The sequence below is a fragment of the Ornithorhynchus anatinus genome, chromosome 12, assembly GCF_004115215.2.
Source record: "Ornithorhynchus anatinus isolate Pmale09 chromosome 12, mOrnAna1.pri.v4, whole genome shotgun sequence".
Taxonomy (NCBI): domain Eukaryota; kingdom Metazoa; phylum Chordata; class Mammalia; order Monotremata; family Ornithorhynchidae; genus Ornithorhynchus; species Ornithorhynchus anatinus.
Genome location: NC_041739.1, coordinates 38,452,402 through 38,477,543, shown reverse-complemented (window position 1 = coordinate 38,477,543; position 25,142 = coordinate 38,452,402). Strand labels below are relative to the sequence as shown.

The 25,142-nt window shown below is 55.2% G+C and overlaps 1 protein-coding gene across 1 annotated transcript; it reads left to right on the top strand.

The window, feature by feature from the left end:
* Positions 1–376: 376 nt before the first annotated feature.
* LOC100088100 (cytochrome P450 2U1) lies at positions 377–25,142 on the top strand (the record flags this gene model as incomplete). Its single annotated transcript, XM_029076533.2, has 5 exons — positions 377–629; positions 11,922–12,557; positions 16,598–16,759; positions 19,662–19,829; positions 23,408–25,142. Coding segments are annotated over 5 exons (1,398 nt in total), but the record flags the coding sequence as incomplete, so codon positions are not given.

Here is a 25,142-nt window from a genome sequence, read left to right as displayed (position 1 = left end):
TCGGGAGCCGGACACACGATGGCCCCGCCCCTCCGCCGTGATCGGTCGTTGTGGGGAGACGGACACGCGCCGGCCCCGCCCCTCCATCGCGATCGGTCGGCGTGGGGAGCGGGATTCGGGGCGACCCCGGCGGCGGTCGGTCGCTCGCTCGGTCGCTCGGGGCCCGGTCATGTCCCCGTCCTCCCCGCCGGGGCGGGCGGCCCCGGAGCCCTCGCTCCCGCCCGCCGCCCCGCCGTCGCTGCCGCCGCTGCTGCCGCTGCTGCTGCTGCTGCTGGGGCTGCTGTGGGAGACGGGCCGCCGCCGCCGCCGCCGCCGCCGCCTCCGGGCGGGCCTCCGGGCCGCCGCCCCCCGCCTGCCTCCGGGCCCCGGGCCGTGGCCGCTGCTGGGCGGCCTGGGCCGGCTGCTGCTGGGCCGGGCCGGGCGGCGGGGGCCGGGGAGGACGCCCCCGGCGCTGCTGCGGGAGCTGGGCGGCCGCTACGGGAGCGTGTGGGGGCCGCGGCTGGGCGGGCGGCGGCCCGTGGTGGTGCTGGCCGACTTCCCCGCCGTCAGCCAGGCGCTCCGCCGCCAGGCCCCGCTCTTCGCCGACAGGCCCGCCCTCCCGCTCGTCTCCATCCTCACGCGCAGGAAAGGTAGGGGCGGGCGGGCTCGCGGTCTGCAGCTCCATTCGACAGATGGGGGAACTGAGGCCCAGAGAGGAGTGATGATGACGTCGGTGGCTGTTCAGCGCTCACCCCGTGCAGAGCGCCGGGGGAGACACTGAGGCGGCGGGGGGGCCCACCCGGGGCTCCCGGTCTTCATCCCCATTTCACAGATGAGGCCACCGAGGCCCAGAGGTAGAAGAATAACGTGGGTATTCGCTAAGCGCTCGCTGTGGGCCGAGCACCGTTCCAAGCGCCGGGGTAGGTCCCCGCGGGGGAAGCGGGTCGTCCCACGTGGGGCTCACGGTCTTCATCCCCATTTTCCAGAGGAGGTCACTGAGGCACCGAGATCACAAGGTCACACAGCAGACAAGTGGCAGAGCTGGGATTCGAACTCATGCCCTCCGACTCCAGAGCCCGGGCCCTTCCCACCGAGCCAACGCCGCTCCTCCGGTGCCGTCGCTTCCCTGCCGAGAATGATGACGTTGGGATCCGTTAAGCGCTTATTGCGGGCGGAGCGCCGTGCTGAGCGCTGGGGGAGATGGCTGCTGAGGCGGGCCCCCGTGAGGCTCGCGGGCTTCAGCCCCGTTCGACAGATGAGGGAACTGAGCAACGGAGAAGTGAAGTGACCGGGCCCCGGGTCACCCAGCTGACGGGTGGCGGAGCCGGGATTCGAACCCATGACCGCGGACCCCCAAGCCCCGGGCTCTTTCCACCGAGCCGCGCCGCTTCTCTGTAGAAGAGAAGTCGAAAGAGCGTGGGCCTAGGAGTGGCTTCCCCCCCCCCCCACCCCGCTCTGCCACACGTCTGCCGCCTTACCTTGGGCCGGTCCCTTGACTTCTCCGGGCCTCGGTCGCCTCGTCTGTAAAACGGGGATCGAAACCGTGAGCCCCGCGTGGGACCGGGACCGTGTCCATCCTGGCTAACGCGTATCCAACCCCAGCGCTCGGCACGGTGCCCGGCACGTAGTAAGCACTTAAAAAATGCCATCCGAAGAGGGAGGGGGAGGTGGTCGAGTCCCTCAAAGCCCGTGATCGGAGGTCTCCGTCCGGCGGAGAGGAACGGGCGACCGTTAGAGGGTCGCGCTGGGGAGAGGCGCCCGGAGAGATTTTGGGATGATGATGATCCGGGCGGCCGGGAGGGATGCCGACTGGATCGGGGAGGGGTGGGAGGCAGGGAGGTCAGCGCAGAGGCCGGGGTCCGAGGCAGGCCGGAACGAGGGGAGGGACCGCACGAGCGCGGTGGCCGTTCGGGATGCGGAGGAGGGGAACATCCCGGAAGCTCAACGTCGGGCCCGTAAGCCTGTGGCGAGCGGGGACCGCGTCTGCACGCTCTATTGTGTTGTACTCTCCCGGGCGCTTAGTACGGTGCCCCGCACGCAGTAAGCGCTCAACTGCCATCGATAGGTGGATCAGCTGGCGTGGGGTGAAAACCGACAGGGCCGGGGAGAAAACCGAAGGTGGGCTTGAAACAGAGGGAGGAACGGGAAAACAGACCTGAGGAAAACCCAAAAGTTCAGGGGTGGGAGGGAGGAAGCAGGGGAAGAGGCAGGGATGGAAACTGAGAAGGAGCCGCCAAAGAGGCAGGAGAACCGGGAGAGAATCGTAATAATGATAATGTCGGTGTTCGTTAAGCGCTTACTACGGGCCGAACGCCGTTCTAGGCGCTGGGATGGACACGGGAATCGGGTCGTCCCACGTGGCGCTCACGGTCTTAATCCCCCTTTTACAGATGAGGTGACCGAGGCCCAGAGGAGGGAAGCGACTCGCCCAGAGTCACACGGCTGACAAGTGGCCGGGCTGGGATCCGCACCCACGACCTCCGACTCCAAAGCCCGGGCTCTTGCCGCCGAGCCGCGCTGAGAACCGAGCTCGGTCGGTCTGTCCGCGAGAGGGGAGTGGTCCGCCGGGCCGAGAGCGGCCGGGAAGTTGAGGAGGCTCGGGGTGGCGAAGAATCCGTTCCATTTGGCAAGGGGGGGGGGGGACGGGGCGTTAGTGACCTCGGAGCGAGCGGGCCCCGGTGGGGTCGCGGGAGAAGAAACCGAGTCGTAAAGCGGCCGAAGGGAATCGGAGGAGAGGAAGCGGAGGCGGCGGTGGACGGATGCCACCCGTTCCGGGAGTTTGGTCCGGAGAGAAGACGAGGGGATGGGAAGGTGGAAGGGAACCCGGAGAGGATTCCCTCTTTTCGGATGAGGAGGATCGGGCCACCTTGAAGGCGTCGGAGAGTGAGCGCGTGTCGGAGAGTGAGCGCCCGCGGAAAGATTCATTCATTCGATGGTATTTATCGAGCGCTTCCTATGTGCAGAGCACTGGACTAAGCGCTTGGAACGGACAAATCGGTAACAGATAGAGACGGGCCCTGCCCTCTGCCGGGCTTACGGTCTGATCGGGGGAGGCGGACGGACGAGAACGATAGCGATAAATAGAATCGAGGGGATGGACGTCTCATTGAAACCATAGCCAATAAATAGAATCAAGGCGATGTTGGTATTTGTTAAGCGCTTACTATGTGCCGAGCACCGTTCTAAGCGCTGGGGTAGACAGAGGGGAATCGGGTTGTCCCACGTGGGGCTCGCAGTCTCAATCCCCATTTTGCGGATGAGGGAACTGAGGCACGGAGAAGTGAAGTGACCTGCCCCCAGTCACACAGCCGACAAGTGGCAGAGCTGGGATTCGAACTCATGAGCCCTGACTCCAAAGCCCGTGCTCTTTCCACCGAGCCACGCTGCTTCTCTAATGAAAATATATACGGTTGAGCGGACGAGTACGGTGCTGAGGGGAAGGGAGAGAGAGGGGGAGGGAGAGGGGAAAGATGGCAGTCACTCATTCAGTCGTATTTATCGGGCGCTTATTGGGTGCAGAGCACTGTACCGAACGCTTGGAAGGTACAATTTGACGTACGTTGGATGTAAAAGAGATCCACTAGGTGTTCGAGTTGAGGGGTGGGCGACGGGAGTTGGAGCGGGAGATGCCGTTTAAGGCCGCTTTGGAAAGCGAGGCGGCCGTACGAGGCAGCTGCCCTACGTGGGGCTCGCGGTCACGTTATTCTTCCGTTATCTCGGCGGGTGATGTCAGGAGATTCAGCGAAGCTAGTCGTTTGCTCTCTTGGTCCGGTTTCCTCGTATTCAGAATGAGAGGGAAAGTCGCCTGGGTCGGCGGTAAAAATAATGAGGTTTCGTTCCCGTGACCGCCTCTTGCCTCCTCTCCCGTACCGCTCCCGCCCCCGTGTCGTGCTTGGCCCCTCTGAGGCTGACCCTAGTCGCTCTACCCTGTTCTCTTCCATCTAAATCTCCTCCTCGCCTCCTTCGGCCCGCCTGGGTCTCCCTCCCACTTCGTGTCTGATGGACCGCCGCTCGCCCCGTCTTCAAAGCCCGTTGGAAGCCACACCCCCTCCAGGGAGCCTTCCCTGATAATAATAATGTCGGTATTTGTGAAGCGCCTACTGCGTGCCGAGCGCCGTTCTAAGCGCTTTTTCGGGGTGGACACGGGGGAATCACGGTGGGGCTCCCGGTCTTCATCCCCATTTTCCAGATGAGGTCACTGAGGCCCAGAGAAGGGAAGTGACCCGCCCACAGTCGCCCAGCTGGCGGGTGGCCGAGCCGGGATTCGAACCCGTGGCCTCTGACTCCAGAGCCCGGGCTCCTTCCACCGAGCCACGCTGCCGATCTTAGCGCCTCTCTCTAAATCTTTAAACTCTGCTGCTTCTCCCTTTATTTTACCGCCTGCCTCTCCCACCAGATTGGAAAGTCCCAGAAGGCAGGGATTGTGCCCATTGGCCCTGTTCCGGTCTCCCAAACGCTGGTGCGGTGTCCTGCACAGAGTAAGCGCACAGAGCTTCTATTGATTGATGACTCTGGTGCCTGGTAGCCCGCAGTTGTTGCTTTTGTAACGTATCGCGGATTTTCAAACTCGAAATGTACGATAACTTGCAAGTCGAGGTTTAAGCCCGGAATTCTTTTAAATAGTAATGATGATAATTATTGTGGTATCTGTCAAGCGCTTACTGTGCGGGGTGGATCTGAGCCAATCGGGTTAGACGCGGTCCCTTGTCCCACGAGGGGCTCCCGGTCCCAACCCTCGTTTTACAGATGAGGTGACTGAGGCACAGAGGAAGTTAAGTGACGCACACCGGACAGGCGGTGGAGCCGGGATTTGAACCCACGACCTGTCGACTCCCAGGCCCGTGCTCTATCCACGGTGGCGGGCTGCCTCGCCGCAGCTCCTCCGAGAAACGTTCCCTGACTGAGCCCTCGTTTCCTCTTTTCCCTCTTCCTTCCGCAATCCCCCCGACTGCCCTCTATTCCCCGCACGTATCCGTCATTTTATCTATTTTATCGTTTGCCTTCACCTCTAGACCGTGAGCTCGTTGTGAGCGGGGAGCGTGTCTGGGAGAGGCAGCGTGGCTCAGGGGATGGAGCGCGGCCCCGGGGGGCCGAAGCGCCCGGGTTCTCGTCCCAGCTCTGCCACGTGGCTGCTGCCTGACCTTGGGCAAGTCGCGTACCTTTTCTGGGCCTCAGTTACCTCATCTGGAGAATGGGGATTAAGAATGCGAGCCCCGTGTGGGACAGGGACTGTGTCCGACCTTCTTTGCTTATCTGCCCCAGCACTTAAGACGGTGCTTGGCATAGAGTAAGTGCTTAAAAAATACCAGTATCATCATTATTATTATTAAATTATTCTGTTGTACACTTGTGTTGGGTAGAGCATGGGCCTGGGAGTCAGAGAATGTGGGTTCTAATCCCGCTCCACCACATGTCTGCTGGGTAACCCTGGGCAAGTCATTTCTCTGTACCTCAGTTACCTCATCTGTACAACGGGGATGGAGACCGTGAGCCCCGTGTGGGGCAAGGGCTGGGCCCTGATTACCTTCTATCTGCCCCGGCGCTTAGTACAGCAAGTCACTTCACTTCTCTGTGCCTCAGTGACCTCATCTGTAAAATGGGGATTAACTGTGAGCCTCACGTGGGACAACCCGATGACCCCGACTCTCCCCCAGCGCTTAGAACAGGGCTCTGCACGTTGTAAGCGCTTGACAAATACCAACATTATTATTATCATTTCAGTGCCTGGCACATAGTAAGCGCTTAACAAATGCCATTAAAACAAGCGCTTAATAGTGTCCTGAACATAATAAGCGCTCAATAAATGGGATTGATCGATCAATCGATTAGGCACTGGGATATTTAGAAGATAGTCTGGTGGGGCGCAGCCCGTGCCGCACGCGGAGACTCAGAGAGCTCCCTCCTGGTCCCTGAAGCCCGATCGGGAAGTCAGAGAAAAGCTCGTGACCGAGCCCTGGAGCTCTGCCACAGCCGTCAGAGAAACCGGGCCCCGGCGAGGGGATCCTATTTCTCTGTTTTGCCGCTAGTGATGCCTGTCTACTTGTTCTGTTTTGTTGTCTGTCTCCCCACCCCGTTCTAATAATGTTAATGACGTTGGTGTTTGTTAAGCGCTCACTACGTGCCGAGCACTGTTCTGAGCGCTGGGGTAGATACGGGGTGATCAGGTCGTCCCCCGTGAGGCTCACAGTTAATCCCCATTTTACAGATGAGGTCACCGAGGCACGGGGAAGTGAAGGGACCTGCCCACAGTCACACAGCTGACAAGTGGCAGAACCCCAAGCCCGGGCTCTTTCCCCTGAGCCTGTCGTGGAGTAAGGATCGTCTCTATCTGTTGCCCAATTGTACTTTCCAAGCGCCTAGTACCGTGCTCTGCACACAGTAAGCGCTCAGTAAATACCCCTGAATGGATGAATCCTCCAGGCTCGGCTCGAGGAAGACCCACTTGCCAGCGTGGGGCACAGACTTAAGCCACGTCTCCACTCCGCTTCTGGGCCCAGCCGGCCGGAGGGCGAGTTGGCTATCAAGCAGCGGTGTTTGCCGAGCATTTATATGTGCGGCCCCAGAACGCGCGGGCTATCGATCGGTGGTATCTGTTGAGCGTTTATGCGTGCCGGGCACTGTGCTGAGCCGGCTCGAAGCCGAGTTGCCTGTCGGTCGGTGGTATTTCTCCCCGCCTCTAATAATGGTGGCATTTGTTAAGCGCTTACTATAAACTGTAGTATTTGTTAAGCGCTTACTATGTGCAAAGCACTGTTCTGAGCACTGGGGGATCCAAGGGATCAGGTGGTCCCACGTGGGGCTCCCAGTTTTCATCCCCATTTGACAGATGAGGGAACTGAGGCACGGAGAAGTGAAGTGACGTGCCCAAAGTCACACAGCCGGCAGCTCGTTGTAGGCGAGGATCGTCCCTTCTTGTTGTCGTATTGCACTTTCCGATTGTGTCGTAAAGCACTTAGCGATGAGACCGTAAGCCCGCGATTAGACCGTGAGCCCGTCAAACGGCAGGGACCGTCTCTATCTGTTGCCGACTTGTTCATTCCAAGCGCTCCGTACGATAATAAATACTATCGAATGAACGAAAGCACTTAATACGGTGCTCTGCGCACGGTAAGCGCTTAATAAATACGATCGAACGGAGGAATGAACGAACTGAGCGTTTACGCAGAGCCCTGTGCTGAGCGCTTGGAAAAGTACAGTGCGATGGAGGTGGTAGACGTGCTCCCCGCCCGCGACAGGCTTACAATCTGCAGCGGGAGACCGGCGTCAACGTTAATTACAGAAAGGAGAAAATAATAAGAGTTATAAGGAAAGGCGCTTATGCGCCGTAGGGCTGGAGTGTGAGTATCGAGGGGGGCGGCCAGGCGGCTTAGTCAGGGAAGGCCTCTTGGAGGAGGTGATGGGATTTTAAAAGGGTTTGGAAGGTGAGGAGGAGGGAGGACCGTCATCGAGCCTAAAAATCAGTGGGACAGATGGACGGCCATCGCCCAGATCCGCCCTTGGAACAGTGCTGGGCGCATAGCGAGCGGCAAACAGTATAAACAAAATAAACGTAATTATTATAACAGCCCCCCTTCCACGCTTACTTCGGTTTTTGTATTAATGTCTGTCTCCCCCGCTAGATTCTAAGCTCATTTATGGGCAGGAAACGGCTCTGCTAGTTCTGTTGTCTGATACTGTCCCAAGCTCGTAGTACGGTGCCCTGCGGAGAGTGAGTGTTCAACAAATACCAATGATTGATTGATGGTGGTCTGCGTCGGAGGGTGTTCTTTGTTGTTTTTTGGATCGGCGAAAACAGGAATCGCTTGAGGGTAACTTGAAATGTTTGCAGACGATTGCGGAGAAAGTGGGAAAGTGGTGTTCGTCGGCTAGGACCGCAGCTGTGATGTAATAATAATGTCGGTATTTGTTAAGCGCTTACTATGGGCAGAGCACCGTTCTAAGCGCTGGGGGAGATACAGGGTCATCGGGTGGTCCCGGGTGAGGCTCACGGTTAATCCCCAGTTTACAGATGAGGTCACTGAGGCCCAGAGAAGTGACGTGACTCGCCCACAGTCACACAGCTGACAAGCGGCGGAGCCGGGAGTCGAACCCATGACCTCCGACTCCGAAGCCCGGGCTCTTTCCACTGAGCCACGCTGCCGTGTTTATTGAGCGCCTACTGTGTGCAGAGCACTGTACTAAGCGCTTGGAATGTACAATTCGGCGACAGATAGAGACAATCCCTGCCCAACATGGGGCTCACAGTCCAAACGGGGGCGACAGACCACAAAACATAACGAGTAGCCTGGCGTCAATATCATCAAGATTAATAGAATCATAGATAGAGGCACATCATTAAAATAGAGTAATAAATAATATATACGAATATGCACAAGTGCTGTGGGGAGTGGGAGGGAGAAGGGGGAATGGGAAGGGGAGGAGGAGCAGAGGGAACGGGAGGGCGCAGTCTGGGAAGGCCTCCTGGAGGAGGCGAGCTCTCAGGAGGGTTTTGAAGAGGCGAAGAGAGTTTGGCGGACGTGAGGAGAGAGGGCACTCCAGGTCAGGGGTGCGGAACTGAAAGACATTTTGGTGGCTGTGGGAAGCCAAAACGGAACCAAAGGATGCGGTGCGGTCTTGCTGACCAAGGAAAGAAGCAGCGTGGCCGAGTGGATAGAGCACGAGCCCGGGAGTCAGAAGGACCTGGGCTCTAATCCCCGCTCGGCCACTGGTCTGCCTTCTGACCTCCGGAAAGTTAGAAGACTTCTCTGTGCCTCGGTTACCTCATCTGTGAAATGGCGATTAAGACCGTGAGCCCCAAGTGGCAGAGGGACTGTGACCAACCTGATTAGCTTGGGACCTGGGCACGGCTCAGTGGAAAGAGCCCGGGCTTCGGAGTCGGAGGTCATGGGTTCGACTCCCGGCTCCGCCGCTTGTCAGCTGTGTGACTGTGGGCGAGTCACTTCACTTCTCTGGGCCTCAGTTCCCTCATCTGTCAAATGGGGATTAAGACTGTGAGCCTCACGTGGGACCACCTGATGACCCTGTATCTCCCCCAGCGCTTAGAACGGTGCTCTGCACATAGTAAGCGCTTAACAAGTACCAACATTATTATTATTATTATTAGCTTGTATCTACCCCCACCTCTTAGTACAGTGCCCGGAACACAGTAAGCGCTTAACAAATAGCATCAAAAAAATTAAAAGGGGAAAGGCATGCCGGGGGGCCAGGAAATAGAAGAAGCCAGTAGCCTGTTTCACACAGTCCCCATTTGGACAGCCTGATTCCCGGAACGACTCGACTGAGTGGCTACCAGATTAATAATAATAATGGTATTAAGTGCTCACTGTGTGCCAGGCTCTGTACTAAGCACTGGGCTGGATACAAGGCAGTGGGGTTGGGCACATGAAGCTCACAGTCTTAATCCCCATTTTTATAGTTGGGGTAACCGAGGCACAGAGAAATGAAGCAATTTGCCCGAGGCCACGCAGCAGACAAGATTCCGCTGACTACGGCCTGAGGCCTGACCGATGGGACAGACGCCTCTGTAATGTTTAGAACTTGGGGAGGCCGTTGAGGTTTGAAACTGTTGCCTGGAGGGGTGGGAGGAATGGACATTGGGAAACCGAAAGCTCGGAGGGCGGAGGAAATGATTCAAGGACACAGTGGAAAACTGGGATTGGTTGGCTATAGCTAGCTCAGCACGGCTCCCTGCTCTCCCGAAAGGATAAGTTTAAAAACAAAAAAACAGTTATTTGTGGAATTCGATCTTCCGTACTTTTCTAACCCAAATTCTCCCACATAATCAAAGTTCAATCTATTTATTGAACACATCCTGGGTAAGAAGCACTGTACTGAGCGCTTGGGAGAGCATAACACACACGTTTCCCCGCCCACAAGTTGATCTAATCTGCGGTACAGTTGGGACACGATGGTAGGTTTTGGGGTGCTCTGGATTGCCGAGATAGACGTGTTTGGTACCGTCATTCCGGCTGCGATGCGATGTTTACCTTCTCGTCCCCGTCGTCGTCAAAGGTATTCATTGAGCACTTACTGGGTGCGGAGCCCCGGATTAAGTGCTCGGAAGGGTACCGTGCAAGAGATTTGGTAGACCCGTTCCCCGCAAAGGAGAAGATCGTGTGTGTCGACTCTTGTTTCAGTGGGGCTGGAGACAGTGGTGCAAAAAGAATTGAAACGGTCCCCGAAGGAGGCCAGGAACCCCCTGTCTTTTATTTATGCGTAAATAACGTTTAGAAACAGCGCGTCAATTCTCTAGCACTGTACAAGGAACTAATTTGAAGCCTCCTGGAGTTCAGTTCCCCCTATAGAACTTTAAAAGGTTATAAAATTAGTTCCTTATAAAATGCTAAAGTACCGATGCTGCATTTCTGGTCCGGAAAGCAGCCTGACTTTTCCTGAACCTACCCATAGCACGTCGTGAGGGGAGGGCCGGGGCCTGGCGACTGTTGTATTGTACTCTCCCAAGCGCTTAGTACAGCGCTCGCTCAATAAGTACGATCGAATGAATCGACGTCCGATTTGCAGCCGCGTCAGAGGGCTCAGGATTTTCCCTCCCCTGCCACCCTGAATAGGTGGCTCCTGGCAGGAAGGGTTGAAATTGGATTCGCGGCACCGAGAGATCAATCCTTCGATCGGCGGTATTTATTGAGCGCTTGCTGCGTGCAGAGCACCGTACTAAGCGTGCGGGAGAGTACAGCGCAACCCAGTCGGTAGACACGTTCCCTGACCACCGGGGAGATTATGACCCGTGCTGAGTTCCGCTTCCTGCGTCTCACTCTAGTGGATGGGAACTTGTCCGCCGTGCGACCTCGGGCATTTCTCTGTGCCTCAGTTCCCTCCTCTCTAAAGTGGGGATTGAGACCGCGAACCCTATGGGGGACTGGGACCGTGTCCATCCCGATTTGCTCGTATCCACCCCAGCTCTCGGTACGACGCCTGGCAGGTTGCGAGCGCCTAAACATCACAGTTATTATTATTATGATTGAAAGCGAGGTGGAGGGACGGACCGGGCGAATGGAAACGCTCCTCTCAGGTGACCGACGGGGCTGTAGTCGACGCCCCGTGGCTCTTGGCTTGTGGAAACACCCTTTTCAGGTGAATGATGGGATCACAGTCGATGCCTGTGGCCCTCGGGATGTGGAAACACCCCTGGCAGGCGACCGGCGGAGCTGTAGCCGAGGCCCCGTAGCCCTCGGCACGTGAAACCGCCCCCGCAGGTGATCGACGGGGCCGTAGTCAATGCCCTGTGGCCTTTGGCGTGTGGAAACGGCCCCCACAGATGACTGACAGGGCCGTAGTTAACGCCCCGTAGCCCTCAGCGGGTGGAAATGTCCCCCACACGTGACCGACAGTCCCACCGTCGACGCCCTGTAATAATAATAATAATGATAATGTTGGTATTTGTCGAACAGCTTACTGCGTGCCGAGCACTGTTCTAAGCACTGGGATAGATACGGGGTAATCACGTGGGGCTCACGGTCTTAATCCCCGTTTTACAGATGAGGTAACTGAGGCCCAGAGAAGCGAAGTGACTTGCCAAAAATCACACGGCCGACAAGTGACGGAGCCGGAATTAGAACCCGTGACCTCCGGCTCCCAAGCCCGGGCTCTTTCCACTGAGCCACGCTGCTGAAAACGGCCCCCACAGACGACCGACGGGGTCATAGTCAACGCCCCGTAGCCCTCGGTGTGCGGAAACCGCCCCCGCGGGGCCAAAAGCAGTGCCCAGCAGCCCTCCCCCTCTTCGGCCCTCAACAGGGAGGAGAGCGTGAGTGACCGGTCTCGGGCCGCCCCCGATCCGACCCCGTCCTGCCCCCCGCCACTCCGCCGACCCCTCACCCCCCCGCCTCCTCGGCTTCCTGGGCCAGCCCGCGGCCTCCAGACCGACCGCGTCCGTCCATCTCTCTCGTTCTCTCTCTCTCCCTGTCCCCCCCCCGCCCCGGCAGGTATCGTGTTCGCCCCTTACGGGCCGGTGTGGAAGCAGCAGCGAAAGTTCTCCCACTCGACCCTCCGTCACTTCGGCTTGGGCAAGCTCAGCCTGGAGCCCAAGATCATCGAGGAGTTCCGGAACGTGAAGGAGGAGATGCAGAAGCACGGGGCCGCTCCCTTCGACCCGCTGCCGGTCATCGGCAACGCCGTCTCCAACGTCATCTGCTCCTTGTGCTTCGGCCGGCGCTTCGACTACACCAACGGCGAGTTCAAGAAGATGCTGAGCCTCATGTCCCGCGGGTTGGAGATCAGCACGAGCAATCCCATCCTGCTCATCAACGTCTGCCCGTGGCTCTATTACCTCCCCTTCGGACCCTTCAAGGAACTGAGGCAGATCGAGAGGGATATAACGGCCTTCCTGAAGAGGCTCATCCGAGAGCACCGGGAGAGCCTGGATCGGACCGCGCCCCGGGATTTCATCGATATGTACCTCCTGCATATGGAAGAGGAGCAGAAGAGGGACGGCGATAGCAGCTTCAACGAGGACTACCTGTTCTATATCGTCGGCGACCTGTTCATCGCCGGCACGGACACCACGACCAACACCGTGCTGTGGTGTCTCCTCTATATGTCCCTGAATCCGGACGTCCAAGGTGAGGGGGGGCTTTTTTCTTTTAAAGTGGTATTTGTTAAGCGCTTATTATGTGTTCGGCGGGGGGGATGCGGGCGAATCGGGTTGGTCGCGGTCCCCGTCCCACGTGGGGCTCCCGGCCTTAGTCCCTATTTTCCAGACGAGGGAACCAGAGGCGCGGCGAAGTGAAGTGACTTTTCTACAGAAACGTTGGGGACGTGTTTCCCCCCTCCTCGAGAACTCCAGCGTTTGCCCATCCACCTCCACGTCAAACAAAGGCTCCTCCCCATTGGCTTCAAAACACAAAATCACCTTGCCCCCTCGTACCTCACCTCTCTCCTCGCCTTTTAACCCCCAACCTGCACACTCCTCTAATGCTCACCTTCTCACTCTATCTCGATCTCCTCTTCCTCACCGCCGACCCCGAATCCCTCACCCTCCCTTGTCATCTCAAGCAGACGATTACTCTCCCTTACTTCAGAGCCTTATGGAAGGCACGTCTCCTCCGAGAGGCCTTCCGTAAGCCCTCCTTTCCTCTTTTCCCACTCCCTTCTGCGTCCCCTGTCTTGCTCCCTTTATTTATCCCCCCTCCCGGCCCCGCAGCGCCTATGTACATATCTCTGACTTATTTATTCATATTAAATGTCCGTCTCCCCCTCTAGACTGTAAGCTCACTGTGGGCGGGGAACGTGTCTGTTTATCGTTATAGTGTACTCTCCCCAGTGCTTAGTACAGTGCTCTGCACCCAGTAAGCGCTTAATAAATACAATTCGATGAATGAATGAATAAATGAACTTGCCCGAGGCCACCCAGCAGACACGCAAGCTTGGTTGTGGTCAGGGAATGTGTCTGTTATGTTGTTACGTCGTACTCTCCCGAGCGCTCAGTACTGTGCTCTGCACACCGTAAGCGCTCGATAAATACCATTGACTGACCGACATACGGCATAGCTGGAATTAAAACCCAGATCTTCGTTTCTTCAGCTGTAAAATGGGGATTCCGAGTGTGAACCCCAGGTGGGACGGGGACTCGGTCCAAACCGATTATCTTGTATCTATCCCAGTGCTTAGTACGGTGCCTAGCACATAGTAAGCACTTAACAGACATCACAGTTACTATTATTACTGTTGTTGTTATTTGAGCCGGGAGGTTATTTCGGGGAGAGCGGAGTAATGTTGGTATTTATTAAGCGCTTACTATGTGCAGAGCACTGTTCTAAGCGCCGGGGGAGATACAGGGTCATCAGGTTGTCCCACGTGAGGCTCACAGTTAATCCCCATTTTACCGATGAGGGAACTGAGGCACGGAGAAGTTAAGTGACTCGCCCACGGTCACACAGCTGACGAGTGGCAGAGCCGGGAGTCGAACCCATGACCCCTGACTCCGAAGCCCAGGCTCTTTCCACCGAGCCACGCGGAATAGAGTTGACCCCTGGGGATAGAGTCCAGTTGGGGAGGTGGGGGGGAAGGCCAGGCATTTAAGAAGCATCCAGAACATGAGGATGGAGAAGGAGGAGAGCAAAGGAAGGCCAGACCTAGGCCTGACAGTTCTTAGCGCACGTACAGCCGACTAGACACCCGTGGCTCGTTTTCCTCTGGGGTTATAATTAATTTGATTAGCCGAGAGTCGACAAAGTCTAAGTCTTCCTACCACCCAAGCTGCACCTTCCAGTCAGCTAATTAACTGTCTTTACTGAGTGCTTACGGTGTGCAGAGCGCGGTGCTAAGTACTTGGGAGAGTACAGTACAGTGAGCGTGGCCTGGGTAGAGCACAGGCCTGGGAGTCAGAAGGATCTAGGTTCATTCATTCATTCAATAGTATTTATTGAGCGCTTACTATGTGCAGAGCACTGTACTAAGCGCTTGGAATGGACAAATCGGTAACAGATACAGTCCCTGCCCTTCGACGGGCTTACGGTCTAATCGGGGGAGACGGACAAAAACAATAGCAAGGGGATGAACATCTCATTAAAACAATAGCAAATAAATAGAATCGAGGCGGTGGACAGCTCATTAACAAAATAAATAGGGAAATGAAAATATATACGGTTGAGCGGACGAGTACGGTGCCGAGGGGAGGGGACGGGAGAGGGGGAGGAGCAGAGGGAAAGGGGGGAGAAGAGGGGTTAGCTGAGGGGAGGTGAAGGGGGGGTAGAGGAGGAGCAGAGGGAAAAGGGGGAGCTCGGTCTGGGAAGGCCTCTCGGAGGAGGTGAGCTCTCAGTAGGGTTTTGAAGAGGGGAAGAGAATGAGTTTGGCGGAGGTGAGGAGGGAGGGCGTTCCGGGACCGCGGGAGGACGCGGCCCCGGGGTCGACGGCGGGACGGGCGAGACCGGGGGACGGCGAGGAGGCGGGCGGCGGAGGAGCGGAGCGTGCGGGGTGGGCGGTGGAAAGAGAGAAGGGAGGAGAGGTAGGAGGGGGCCAGGTGATGGACAGCTTCGAAGCCTAGAGTGAGAAGTTTTTGTTTCGTGCCGAGGTTGATAGGCAACCTCCTAGGTTCTGATCCCGGCTCCGCCCCTTGTCTGGTGTGAGGCCTCGGGCAAATTACATAACTTCCCCGTGCCTCGGTCGCCTCATCTGTAAAAAGGGGGTGAAGACCGTGAGCCCATATGGGACAGGGACCGTGTCCTTACGCGATCTGCTTGTATCTGTTCTAAGGACCCGGCACAGAGTAAGTGCTTTAACGAATACCACAGTTATTATTATTATTAGACATGGTCTCTGTCCTCAAGGAACGTACAGCTAGAGGGGAGAGAGAGACATCAAAATAAATTACACTTGGGGCCCAAGCCGTCTCTGCTGTTGGCCACATCAGTCGATTCATCAGTCGATGGTATTTATTGAGCGCTTCCCGTGTGCAGAGCACTGGGCAGAGTCGGTAGTCGCGTTCCCTGCCCGCGGCGAGCTTTCAGTCCCTTTGCCGCGTGGCCCTTCACTGGCCCAGTTCATTGGCCAGACAGGGTGACCCTGGATTTGGGCCTTTTCAGGAAATATTTATTGTCATCAGCAAGACTTGCCTCTCCTTGAGGCGTGTGCTTCCCTCATCCCGAGAGGGAGAGGTCTCAGCCCGAGGAAATGACGAATGTCATGGGGAAATGGCGAGACCTGGTGGAGTCAGAGGCCCTGGGTTCTAATCCTGGCTCCCCCGCTTGTCCGCCGTAAGACCTTGGACAAATCACTTCACGTCCCTGGGCCTCCGTTTCCTCCACTGTAAAATGGGGATTCATTCTCCCTTCTTCTTAGTGGTTGTGAGCCCCTGGTGAGACAGGGACCGTGTCCGACCTGATCGATTTGTATCTCACTCCAGCGCTTAAAATAATAGTAATAATAATAATAGTGGTATTTAAGTGCTTACTAGGTGCCAGGCACTGCACTGAGCCCCGGGGTAGACGTAAGGTGATCGTGTTGGGCACAGTCCCTGGCCCACGTGGGACTCACGCTCCTAATCCTCACTTTCCAGGTGAGGTGACTGAGGCACAGCGAAGTTAAGTGACTTGCCCAAGGTCCCACAGCAGACGAGGGGTGGAGTCGGGATTAGACCACCCGGTTCTTCCCACCCCCGGGCCCGTGCTCTAACGCTGCCCTACACGTAGTATGTGCTTAACAGAGAAGCAGCGTGACTCAGTGGAAAGAGCGCGGGGGTGGGAGTTAGAGGTCATGAGTTCTAATCCCGGCTCTGCCGCTAGTCAGCTGTGTGTGCTTGGGCAAGTCACTTAACTTTTCTGTGCCTCAGTTACCTCATCTGTCAAATGGGGATTAAAAAAAACTGTGAGCCCCACGTGGGACAACCTGATCACCTGGTATCCCCCAGCACATAGTAAGCGCTTAACAGATACCACAGTTATTATTATACCATTAAAAAAAGTCACGTGACTTGCCTGCCATTTTCGATGGAAGATTCCATCAACGGCAGCGGCAGCTGTTTGCCTTCCTGGTGACCCCGCCTGAGAGTGCGTGTGTAGGTGGGTGGGTGTCGGTGCGCTTCCCTTTGTGGGGGACGGAGGGGAGGCTCGCTCCTTCGCTAAACTCCAGTCTGCTCACCTTCCTTTCGACCACTCTTCCACAGAAAAGGTCCACCAAGAGATCGACAGGGTCATCGGTCGGGACAGGGCCCCGTCCCTGACCGACAAAGTCCACATGCCCTACACGGAGGCCACCATCATGGAGGTTCAGAGGATGACGGTCGTCGTCCCCTTTTCCATCCCTCGCATGACCACGGAGGAGACCGGTACGCGACGGGCATCTTGCCGAATCAGGTTTTCAGATGCGGCAGACGCGACTTGGACAGAAATGCCCGTACCTAGCCCGGGGACGGAGGAGAGAAAGTGTCAGAGCCCCGCGTGGGCGACAGTTCTGGGGATTGACCCAGCCGGAGCCCCAGGGTACCCGGTCTTCATCCCCGTTTTGCAGATGAGGTGACTGAGGTACGGAGCAGTGAAGTGCCTTGCTCGGGTCACTCGGCAGGCGGCGGATCCGGCTTTAGAACCCAGGTCTTTCTGAGTTCCAGGCCCCTGCTCTATCCACCAGGCCTTGGTTGATCCATTTTAGTCAGGATTTAGTTTTCCTTTGGGCCCACGGGACGCTTGACGGCGCCGTGTGATGGCTAGCATCCCGCACCTCTTTCCTCGTGGTGAGGGATGGACCAGGTATCGTCCCCGGCCTCTCCTGCCTGAACGTCATCATGGACTCGCTCTGAATGTGGAAAGGGGGGGGAGGGGGTCTGAGGCCTGACGCTTCCCTCCCACAGCTCTTTTCATGTTGAGCATCGGTGGTCACCCGGCAGATCATCTCAGTGAGGCATGGGTGGTTTGGGAGAGCGACTTTAATAATGGTAACGGTGATAATGGTGCTATTTGTTAGGCACTTGCTCTGTGCCAAGCACTGTACCGAGTGCCGGGGTGGATACAAGGTAATCAGGTCAGATACGGGGCCTGTCGCACGTGGGGTTCACAGTCTAAGCGAGAGGGAGAGAAGGCGTTTAATCCCCATAGAGAAGCAGCGTCGCTCAGTGGAAAGAGCCCGGGCTTTGGAGTCCGAGGTCATGGGTTCGCATCCCGGCTCCGCCACTTGTCAGCTGTGTGACTGTGGGCAAGTCATTTAACTTCTCTGTGCCTCAGTTACCTCATCTGTAAAGTGGGGATTAAGACTGCGAGCCCCACATGGGACGACCTGATTCCCTTCTGTCTACCCCGGTGCTTAGAACAGTGCTCTGCACGTAGTAAGCGCTTAACAAATTCCAACATTATTATTATTATTATTTTACAGAGGAGGAAACTGAGGCCCAAGGTCGCAGAACTAGCAAGGGTGGCTTAGTGCTGCTTCGACTGGTTCACGATATGCGGTCACCAGAACCAGAGCTGGCGCGTGGGCTGTCTTCGGGGGGAGGCTGGCCAAGTCACCTGCTCACAGAAGCAGCACGGTCTAGTGGAAAGAGCAGGGGCCAGGAGTCAGAGGGCGTGGGTTCTAATCCCGGCTCCGCCACGTGTCTGCTGTGTGTCCTCGGACAAGTCACTGCCCTTCTCTGGGCCTCGGTTCCCTCATCTGTAAAATGGGGATCAAGACTCTGAGCTCCAGGTGGGACAAGGGACTGTGGCCAGCCTGACTACCTCGTATCTACCCCGGCGCTTCGAACGGTGCTCGGCACGTAGTGGAGCGCTAAACAAATCCCGCAGTCGTTATTGAGAGCCTGTTGTGGGCAGAACACTGTACTGAGCACTTTTTTAATGATATCTCTCAAGCTCTTACTACATGCCAGGCACTGGGGAGATATAGATAATCGGGGTGGACTCATTCCGCGTCCCACAGGCGGTTCAGTCCTCATCCCCATGTTAGAGGTAACTTCTCTGTGCCTCAGTTTCCTCCAGCGACTCTCCCAGGGTCACACAGCAGACAGTAGGCGGAGCCAGGATTGGAACCCATGGCCTCTGACTGCTGGGCCGATGCTCTTTCCGCTAGGCCTCGCCGGTTCGCTTGGATCCTTCCCTTAGCCGGTTGCCACCAGAGGAGGCTGAAAACTGGATCAAGTGGATCATTAGCGTGGCTCAGTGGAAAGAGCCCAGGCTGGGGAGTCACAGATCATGGGTTCAGATCCCGGCTCAGCCACTTGTCAGCTGTGTGACTCTGGGCAAGTCACTTAACTTCTCTTTGCCTCCGTTACCTCATCTGTAAAATGGGGATGAAGACTGTGAGCCCCACGTGGGACAACCTGATCACTTTGTATCCTCCCCAGCGCTTAGAACAGTGCTTTGCACATAGTAAGCGCTTAACAAATGCCATCATTATTATTAGCCTGAGCCAGTTTTGATCATTATTATTAGCCTGAGCCAGTTTTGCTCAGGGTCGGTTGGTAGCGGCGGGGCTGAGAGGAGCAGACTTAAAGTCAGACTCCCGGGCAGCGGCCGTCAATCAGCCCCAGACTCCCGGGCAGCGGCCGTCAATCGGTCAGACCCCTGGGCAGCTGTCAGTCAGAAAGCTCTCTGAGGCGCACCCAGCCCCGCAGACTAAGCTAAAAATCCTATCAGTCCGGCTTCGTGATTTTCAGCCAATCCCTACAAATTACCTAAAAAAACAACTAGATTTACGTTGTTCCCCTTGTGATGGAAAGCTGAGGTGGGAAGACACGATCGACTGAGTGATGTGGATTTCAGATTTTTTTTTCCCCCTAAATGAACACTGGTTTTGTTTTCATTTAATAGTATTATTGAGCGCCTACTATGTGAAGAGCACTGTACCAAGCGCTTGGAATGTACAATTCGGTAACAGATAAGAGACGATCCCTGCCCAATAATGGCCTCACAGTTTGTTTTCTGCAGGCCTCTTGGACCTAAACATTTGGGTTATGGGCTGTTGTGTTTTGGGTTTTTTGGTGTTTCTTTTTTTAATGAAAGCACTAAACAAAGTAACTACGATACTCCCTCTTTTTCATCTCTTCTCACTCCTCCCTCTGCTTCCTTCACCCCCTCGGTACCTGACTCCTGAGGTAAACCGACGCCCTCCCCAAAATCTGCTCCACCGTTGAAATGCAAAGTGGGCACCCCAGGAGCAGAGATTCCGGTAGGCATTTCTGTAATCGGCGCGCCAGCGAGAGCCAAACTCGGCCTAACTGCCACTGGATTTTATGTGTGTTTCAGTGCTCCTGGGCTACACCATCCCTAAGGGCACTGTGATTTTGCCCAACTTATGGTCTGTGCACAGAGACCCAGCCATATGGGAGGAACCAGATAACTTCCTCCCCGAACGATTTCTGGACGAACAAGGACAACTGGTCAAAAAAGAAACCTTTATTCCCTTCGGCCTAGGTAGGTGTGACCCTTCGGGAGATTTCGATTCATTTGAGAGGGAGCGGGGTGGATGAGGCGGTCCAATCCGGTGTCACCTCCCGAAGTTTTCCTTTTCTTTCCGTTCTACCCTGTTGGGAATCTGAGGTCGGAAGGCAGGTGCCGTCGTCGGCCAACGCTCTGGTTCTGTGAGGGCGATTTCGGCTTTATAAAAAGTGGAGGAGGGGGAGGGAGCCCCAGAATTTCGAGTTTGCTCAGCGAGGGAGAGTCTTCCCGCGCCTGCCTCTCGGAAGCTGCACGGGCTCTCAAGGTGCGGGAAGAGGAGGGACGACTGTGAAGGCTACGTCTTTCAAGCTCGTTCCGGTCTCTCCGTTCTTCTCCGGGCCCTGACGTCCGGATTCACTTCGGGGCCGCCCGGATGTGGTGCTGACTGGGTCTCGTAAATTCATTCGATCGTGCTTATCGAGCGCTTACTGGGTGCAGAGCACTGTACTGAGCGCTTGGGAGAGTACAGCGCAACGATAAACGGACGCATTCCCTGCCCGCAACGAGCTTTTACGGTCTAGACCGGGCGGAGACAGACATTAATATAAATAAGTAAATGACGGATACGTCCCTCAGGAGGGGAGAAGAACAAAGGGAGCGAGTCGGACGCAGAAGGGAGTGGGAGAGGAGGAAAGAGTCCGTAGGGGGTGGTTAGTCAGGGAAGGCCTCCCGAAGGAGAGGTACCTTCAATAAGGCTTTGAAGCGGGAGCGGGTAATTGTCTGTGAGATTTGAGGAGGGAGGGCGTTCCAGGCCAGAGGCAGGTCGTGGGCCAGGGATCGGCGGCGAGATAGACGAGATGGAGGCACAGTGAGGTTCGCATTAGAGGAGCCAAGTGTCCGGGCTGGGTTGGAGTAGGAGGAGGGTCTCCAAACTCTACCCTCAAACTTCTCAGATCGGAAATAGGGGGCAGCTCATCGAGCTGGGCGAAGCGCGTCACATCGTAAGGTGACTTCTCCTCCAAGAAGCCTTCCCCGATTAAGCCCTCTTCTCCCCAGCTCGCCCTCCCTTCCGTGTCATCTACGCACCTTGGATCCGTGCCCTTTGGGCACTTGATATTCACTCCGCCCTCAACCCCACCACACTTTTATACACATCTTGAAATTTTATATTATAAATTCTAATAATGTTGGTATTTGTTAAGCGCTTACTATGCGCAGAGCACTGTTCTAAGCGCTGGGGTAGACACGGGGGAATCAGGTTGTCCCACGTGGGGCTCGCAATCTTAATCCCCATTTTACAGATGAGGGAACTGAGGCACGGAGTAGTGAAGTAATAATGTTGGTATTTATTAAGCGCTTACTATGTGCAGAGCACTGTTCTAAGCGCTGGGATAGATACAGGCTAATCAGGTTGTCCCACGTGAGGCTCACGGTTAATCCCCATTTTACAGATGAGGTAACTGAGGCACAGAGAAGTGAAGTGACTTGCCCACGGTCACACAGCTGACAAGTGACAGAGCCAGGAGTCGAACTCATGACCTCTGACTCCGAAGCCCGTGCTCTTTCCACTGAGCCATGCTGCTTCTCATTATTATTGTTATTATTATTATTATTAAATTATTCATATTAGTGTCTCCCCCTCTAGGCTGTAAACTCATTGTGGGCAGGGAATGTCACTGTTTAATATTGTATTTTCCCAAACGTTTTGTATAGTGATCTGCACACTGTAAGTACTCAATAAATATGAATGAATGAATGAATGAATTATGGGCAACAATAATAATAACAATATTTATTAAGCACTTACTCTGTGCCAAGCACTGGGGCAGATACAAGGTAATCAGGTTGGACCCAGTCTGGAGCGCTCAGTCTTAATCCCCATTTTACAGGTGAGGTAACTGAGGCCACAAGAAGTGAAGTGACTTACCCGAGGTCACACAGCAGGCAAGCGGCCGAGTCGGGATTAGAACTCACGACCTCCTAACTCCCAGCCCCGAGCTCGAGTCTGCTATATCTGTTGTAGTGTTCTCTCCCGAGCGCTTAGTACAGTGCCCTGCACATGGTAAGCGCTCATTAAATACCATTTTTAAGTGAAAGCACGGGAAAAGGGATTGACATTCCCTCCGTCCTCCCAGTTCCCAGCATATCCATGGGATCGTCCAATCTGACCGGGGATATGAGGTAGACGCTCTCCGATCTGGTGCTGTTCTGTGTTAGTCCTGTAGTGTCCCCTAGCAGGGTACAGTAGTGACTACCGGATTCCCAAAGCGTTTCCCAAACCATTTGGGTATTGGGAGTTTGGGGCTGTGATCGTTCTCGATCTTGTTAGAGTGCTTTACATCTATATAGATTTTTTTTTAATGGGCTGCCAAATTTCTCGTAAGCCTGCAGAATTTTCATTTCTCTCACTGGCATTTGCTAATTCATCCCCCCGACCCTTTCCCAGCTTAAATATCACTAAGCCGAGAACCCAAGTCTCTCCTCGGCAAATCTTCCTGCCGTGGCTCAGTCAGTGTTCTTAAGAAGTTTGAAGGGACCAAGCGGTAATAATTGGAGCTGAAGCCGAATTTCTTAAACCACCTATTTTAGATCAGCAAAAAATTCAGCTGGCCGCCGAGGCTCCATTGGACAGTCCGACCCCGAGATTTGCGATTCTGACCGCTTGAGTCCGAAGCCACTGCACCTTCAAGGCTCCCCCCGGTTAGACCGTAAGCCCGTCAGAGGGCGGGGACTGTCCCGATCTGTTACCGATTTGTACATTCCAAACGCTTAGAGTGCTCCGCACATAGTAAGCGCTCAGTAAATACTGTTGAATGAATGAATGAAGGCTGTGGATTCACCCCCACATCCTCTCTGCACAGCCTCCTTTCAGCCTTCCCCCCGTCCTCCGCCATCTCCCCATCCTCGTCCCATTTCCCGACCGACCCATTTGTCAATAGGGTAGAGGCAGACGGGGGTGTGGCAGAGACGAGAAGCCACTGAGGGAGCAGGATGGAGGTGGTTGTGAAAGGCAAGAGGCGGAGCTCAGCTCCAGGGGAAACCGAGTCACTGTGGGATTTGGTGGGAGGTAGGGGAGAGAGAAGGAGATGACCGCAATAGTATACAGATGGCAGGAGGTACTATTGGCCTATTTAGCATCATTTTATCCCCAGCCAACCCTTCAGTTTCATCGAGGCTATTTGGAAGCAAGTTGGTTTCGATAGGTGCGCTCGGCAAGAGTGCGCTTCATTGTCCGGCTCACTTCAGTTAGCCCGTGTCCGATTTATCGGACCCCAGACTTTGACTGCTAGGGAAAGCTCCTTAGAAGGAAAATGGAAAACTGTGGACATACCCTGCACTGAAAATCCTAAAATCCTAAATAGGAAAACTTTGAGAAGACCCTTGTAAGACAGTTTTGCCGTAATTATTAATCAGAGGTATAGATTTTGAATTAGTTGGACATGTTCTGGTGTAAAGTCCTTAATACCTGCAGGACAAAATGAGCAAGTTCAGAATCGATCTAAATTTGACTTTCCTGACTTCAGAGAGCCGAGAATTGGGGACGGGGGGAGAGAGGAGGGAGAGAGAAGGGTCTTATCTGTCGAATACTGATTTTGATTCCTGTTTTCTTTTAGGGAAGCGTGTGTGCATGGGAGAGCAGCTGGCCAAAATGGAATTATTCCTGATGTTTACGTGCCTAATGCAGAGTTTCACCTTTGCCTGGCCAGAGGGCTCCGGAAAGCCTTTCCTCTATGGAAGATTCGGTCTGACGTTAGCCCCACATCCATTTAACTTGATCATCTCAAAGAGATGATCCCTCCCACGAAGAGATGCTGAACTGATCGCCTTTCTCCTTTAACAGAACCTGCCTGATTGTTTAAATTCAACGCAACAGCCCTCGAGGTGTGAAGGGCTGTTTACGCACAGACCAGCTGGGACTGAGATGGGAGAAGGAGTGTCGCAAAAATGGAGCTAGACGGACCCGTTGGGTAAATGGCCCGGCGTCCGCTGGGGCCATTTTAGGCCCACAGGAGCGTCACTTCCCTGAGGGAGGTGGGGGAACGGGCACCGATAGGCCTGAGCTGGATTTTACCCCTCGGTGTCACGCTGCTGAGGAAGTGACCTTAGGCCGAGTCCGCTTCATCCTTGAGGAACCAGGCTGACGGGGAAATAAAGCAAAACCGGAATTTTCCTGGCAGGGTTACCCCTGTCACACATTTTTTTTCCTGCCAGGTCTTCAGACGAGGGCGGGCATTTCTGCCCTGTACGTGCACCTGAGGCATTGGTCTGAAAGGTTGCATTTTGGAGGAGGAGGAGGAGGAGGAGGAAGAGAAGAAGGAGGAGGGGAGACGGTACCCCCTGTGATTATGGGCCTTGGAAGATGGTCGGCCCCTTGGTCATGTCTTCGTCCACCCGACCGCGGCTGCAGTTCCCCCATCCCGACCTCCTGTTTGGTCGGGGACTTCTAGGTCCAGCACAAAAATACCAGTGAAGAGTGACAATCTTAAATTCATATTTTTGCTTTGCTTCTAATATTGAATTCTTTCCCCGAGTATTTATGAAGTGCTCGCTACGCGCATGGCATTGAACTGGGCGAGGGTTATGAACGAGATCACTGACCGGCCCCACTCTCTAAAAGAGCTTAAGGTGAGAAAGATGGGATTCATTTTATTTTTAACGTCGGCATCCTGTGAACAGGACAACAGCTAACAAAAGGCCAGGTGAGGGTTGAGACAGCAAGCTGGAAATGGGGAAGGTTGTAGTAAGTAGCAACACAGAGAACACAGTCAGCCCGTTATCCCGCTCAAGAAGAAGAGACTGTGCAAGACAAGAATTTGGCCGGGAACTCTGGCTAGGGAAAACTAAGTGTAATCTGAATTTTACGTGTGTGCGTGTGTGATTATCCTTTGCCAGTACAGGCGTATGGTTCTGTGTAGGCGCTCGATTCACGATCGATGTTATTAATGAAGACCGACTTTTACTTCATCTGTAAATGAAAGCCCACCTTCAGAAATCCTTTATTTCCAGAGGTGAATCTGGAAAGCTCAATGAGGCGAACGTTCGTGAAGCCTGGTGAACTGTGAATCCCCCTGGGTCTCGGTGGGATTTCTTTGTACCTTTCTCTTGGAGCGGGTCGCCCCAAAACCAGAGTACGTGAAAGGCACGAGAGAATCTAAAGGACTTTCGGGGAGAAAGAGCCTGACTCTGGTCCGAGTAGCCCATTAAAACATTTCCAGCCCACGGGGGAACCACGTGAACTGGTCAATAGAGAAACAAAGGCTAAGGTAGCCATAGGGCATCAGTTGGATGCCGCAGAATGACTACCTACTTGAATTCTAATAAATTAGGAGGGCTTCTCCCTTTTGCTCA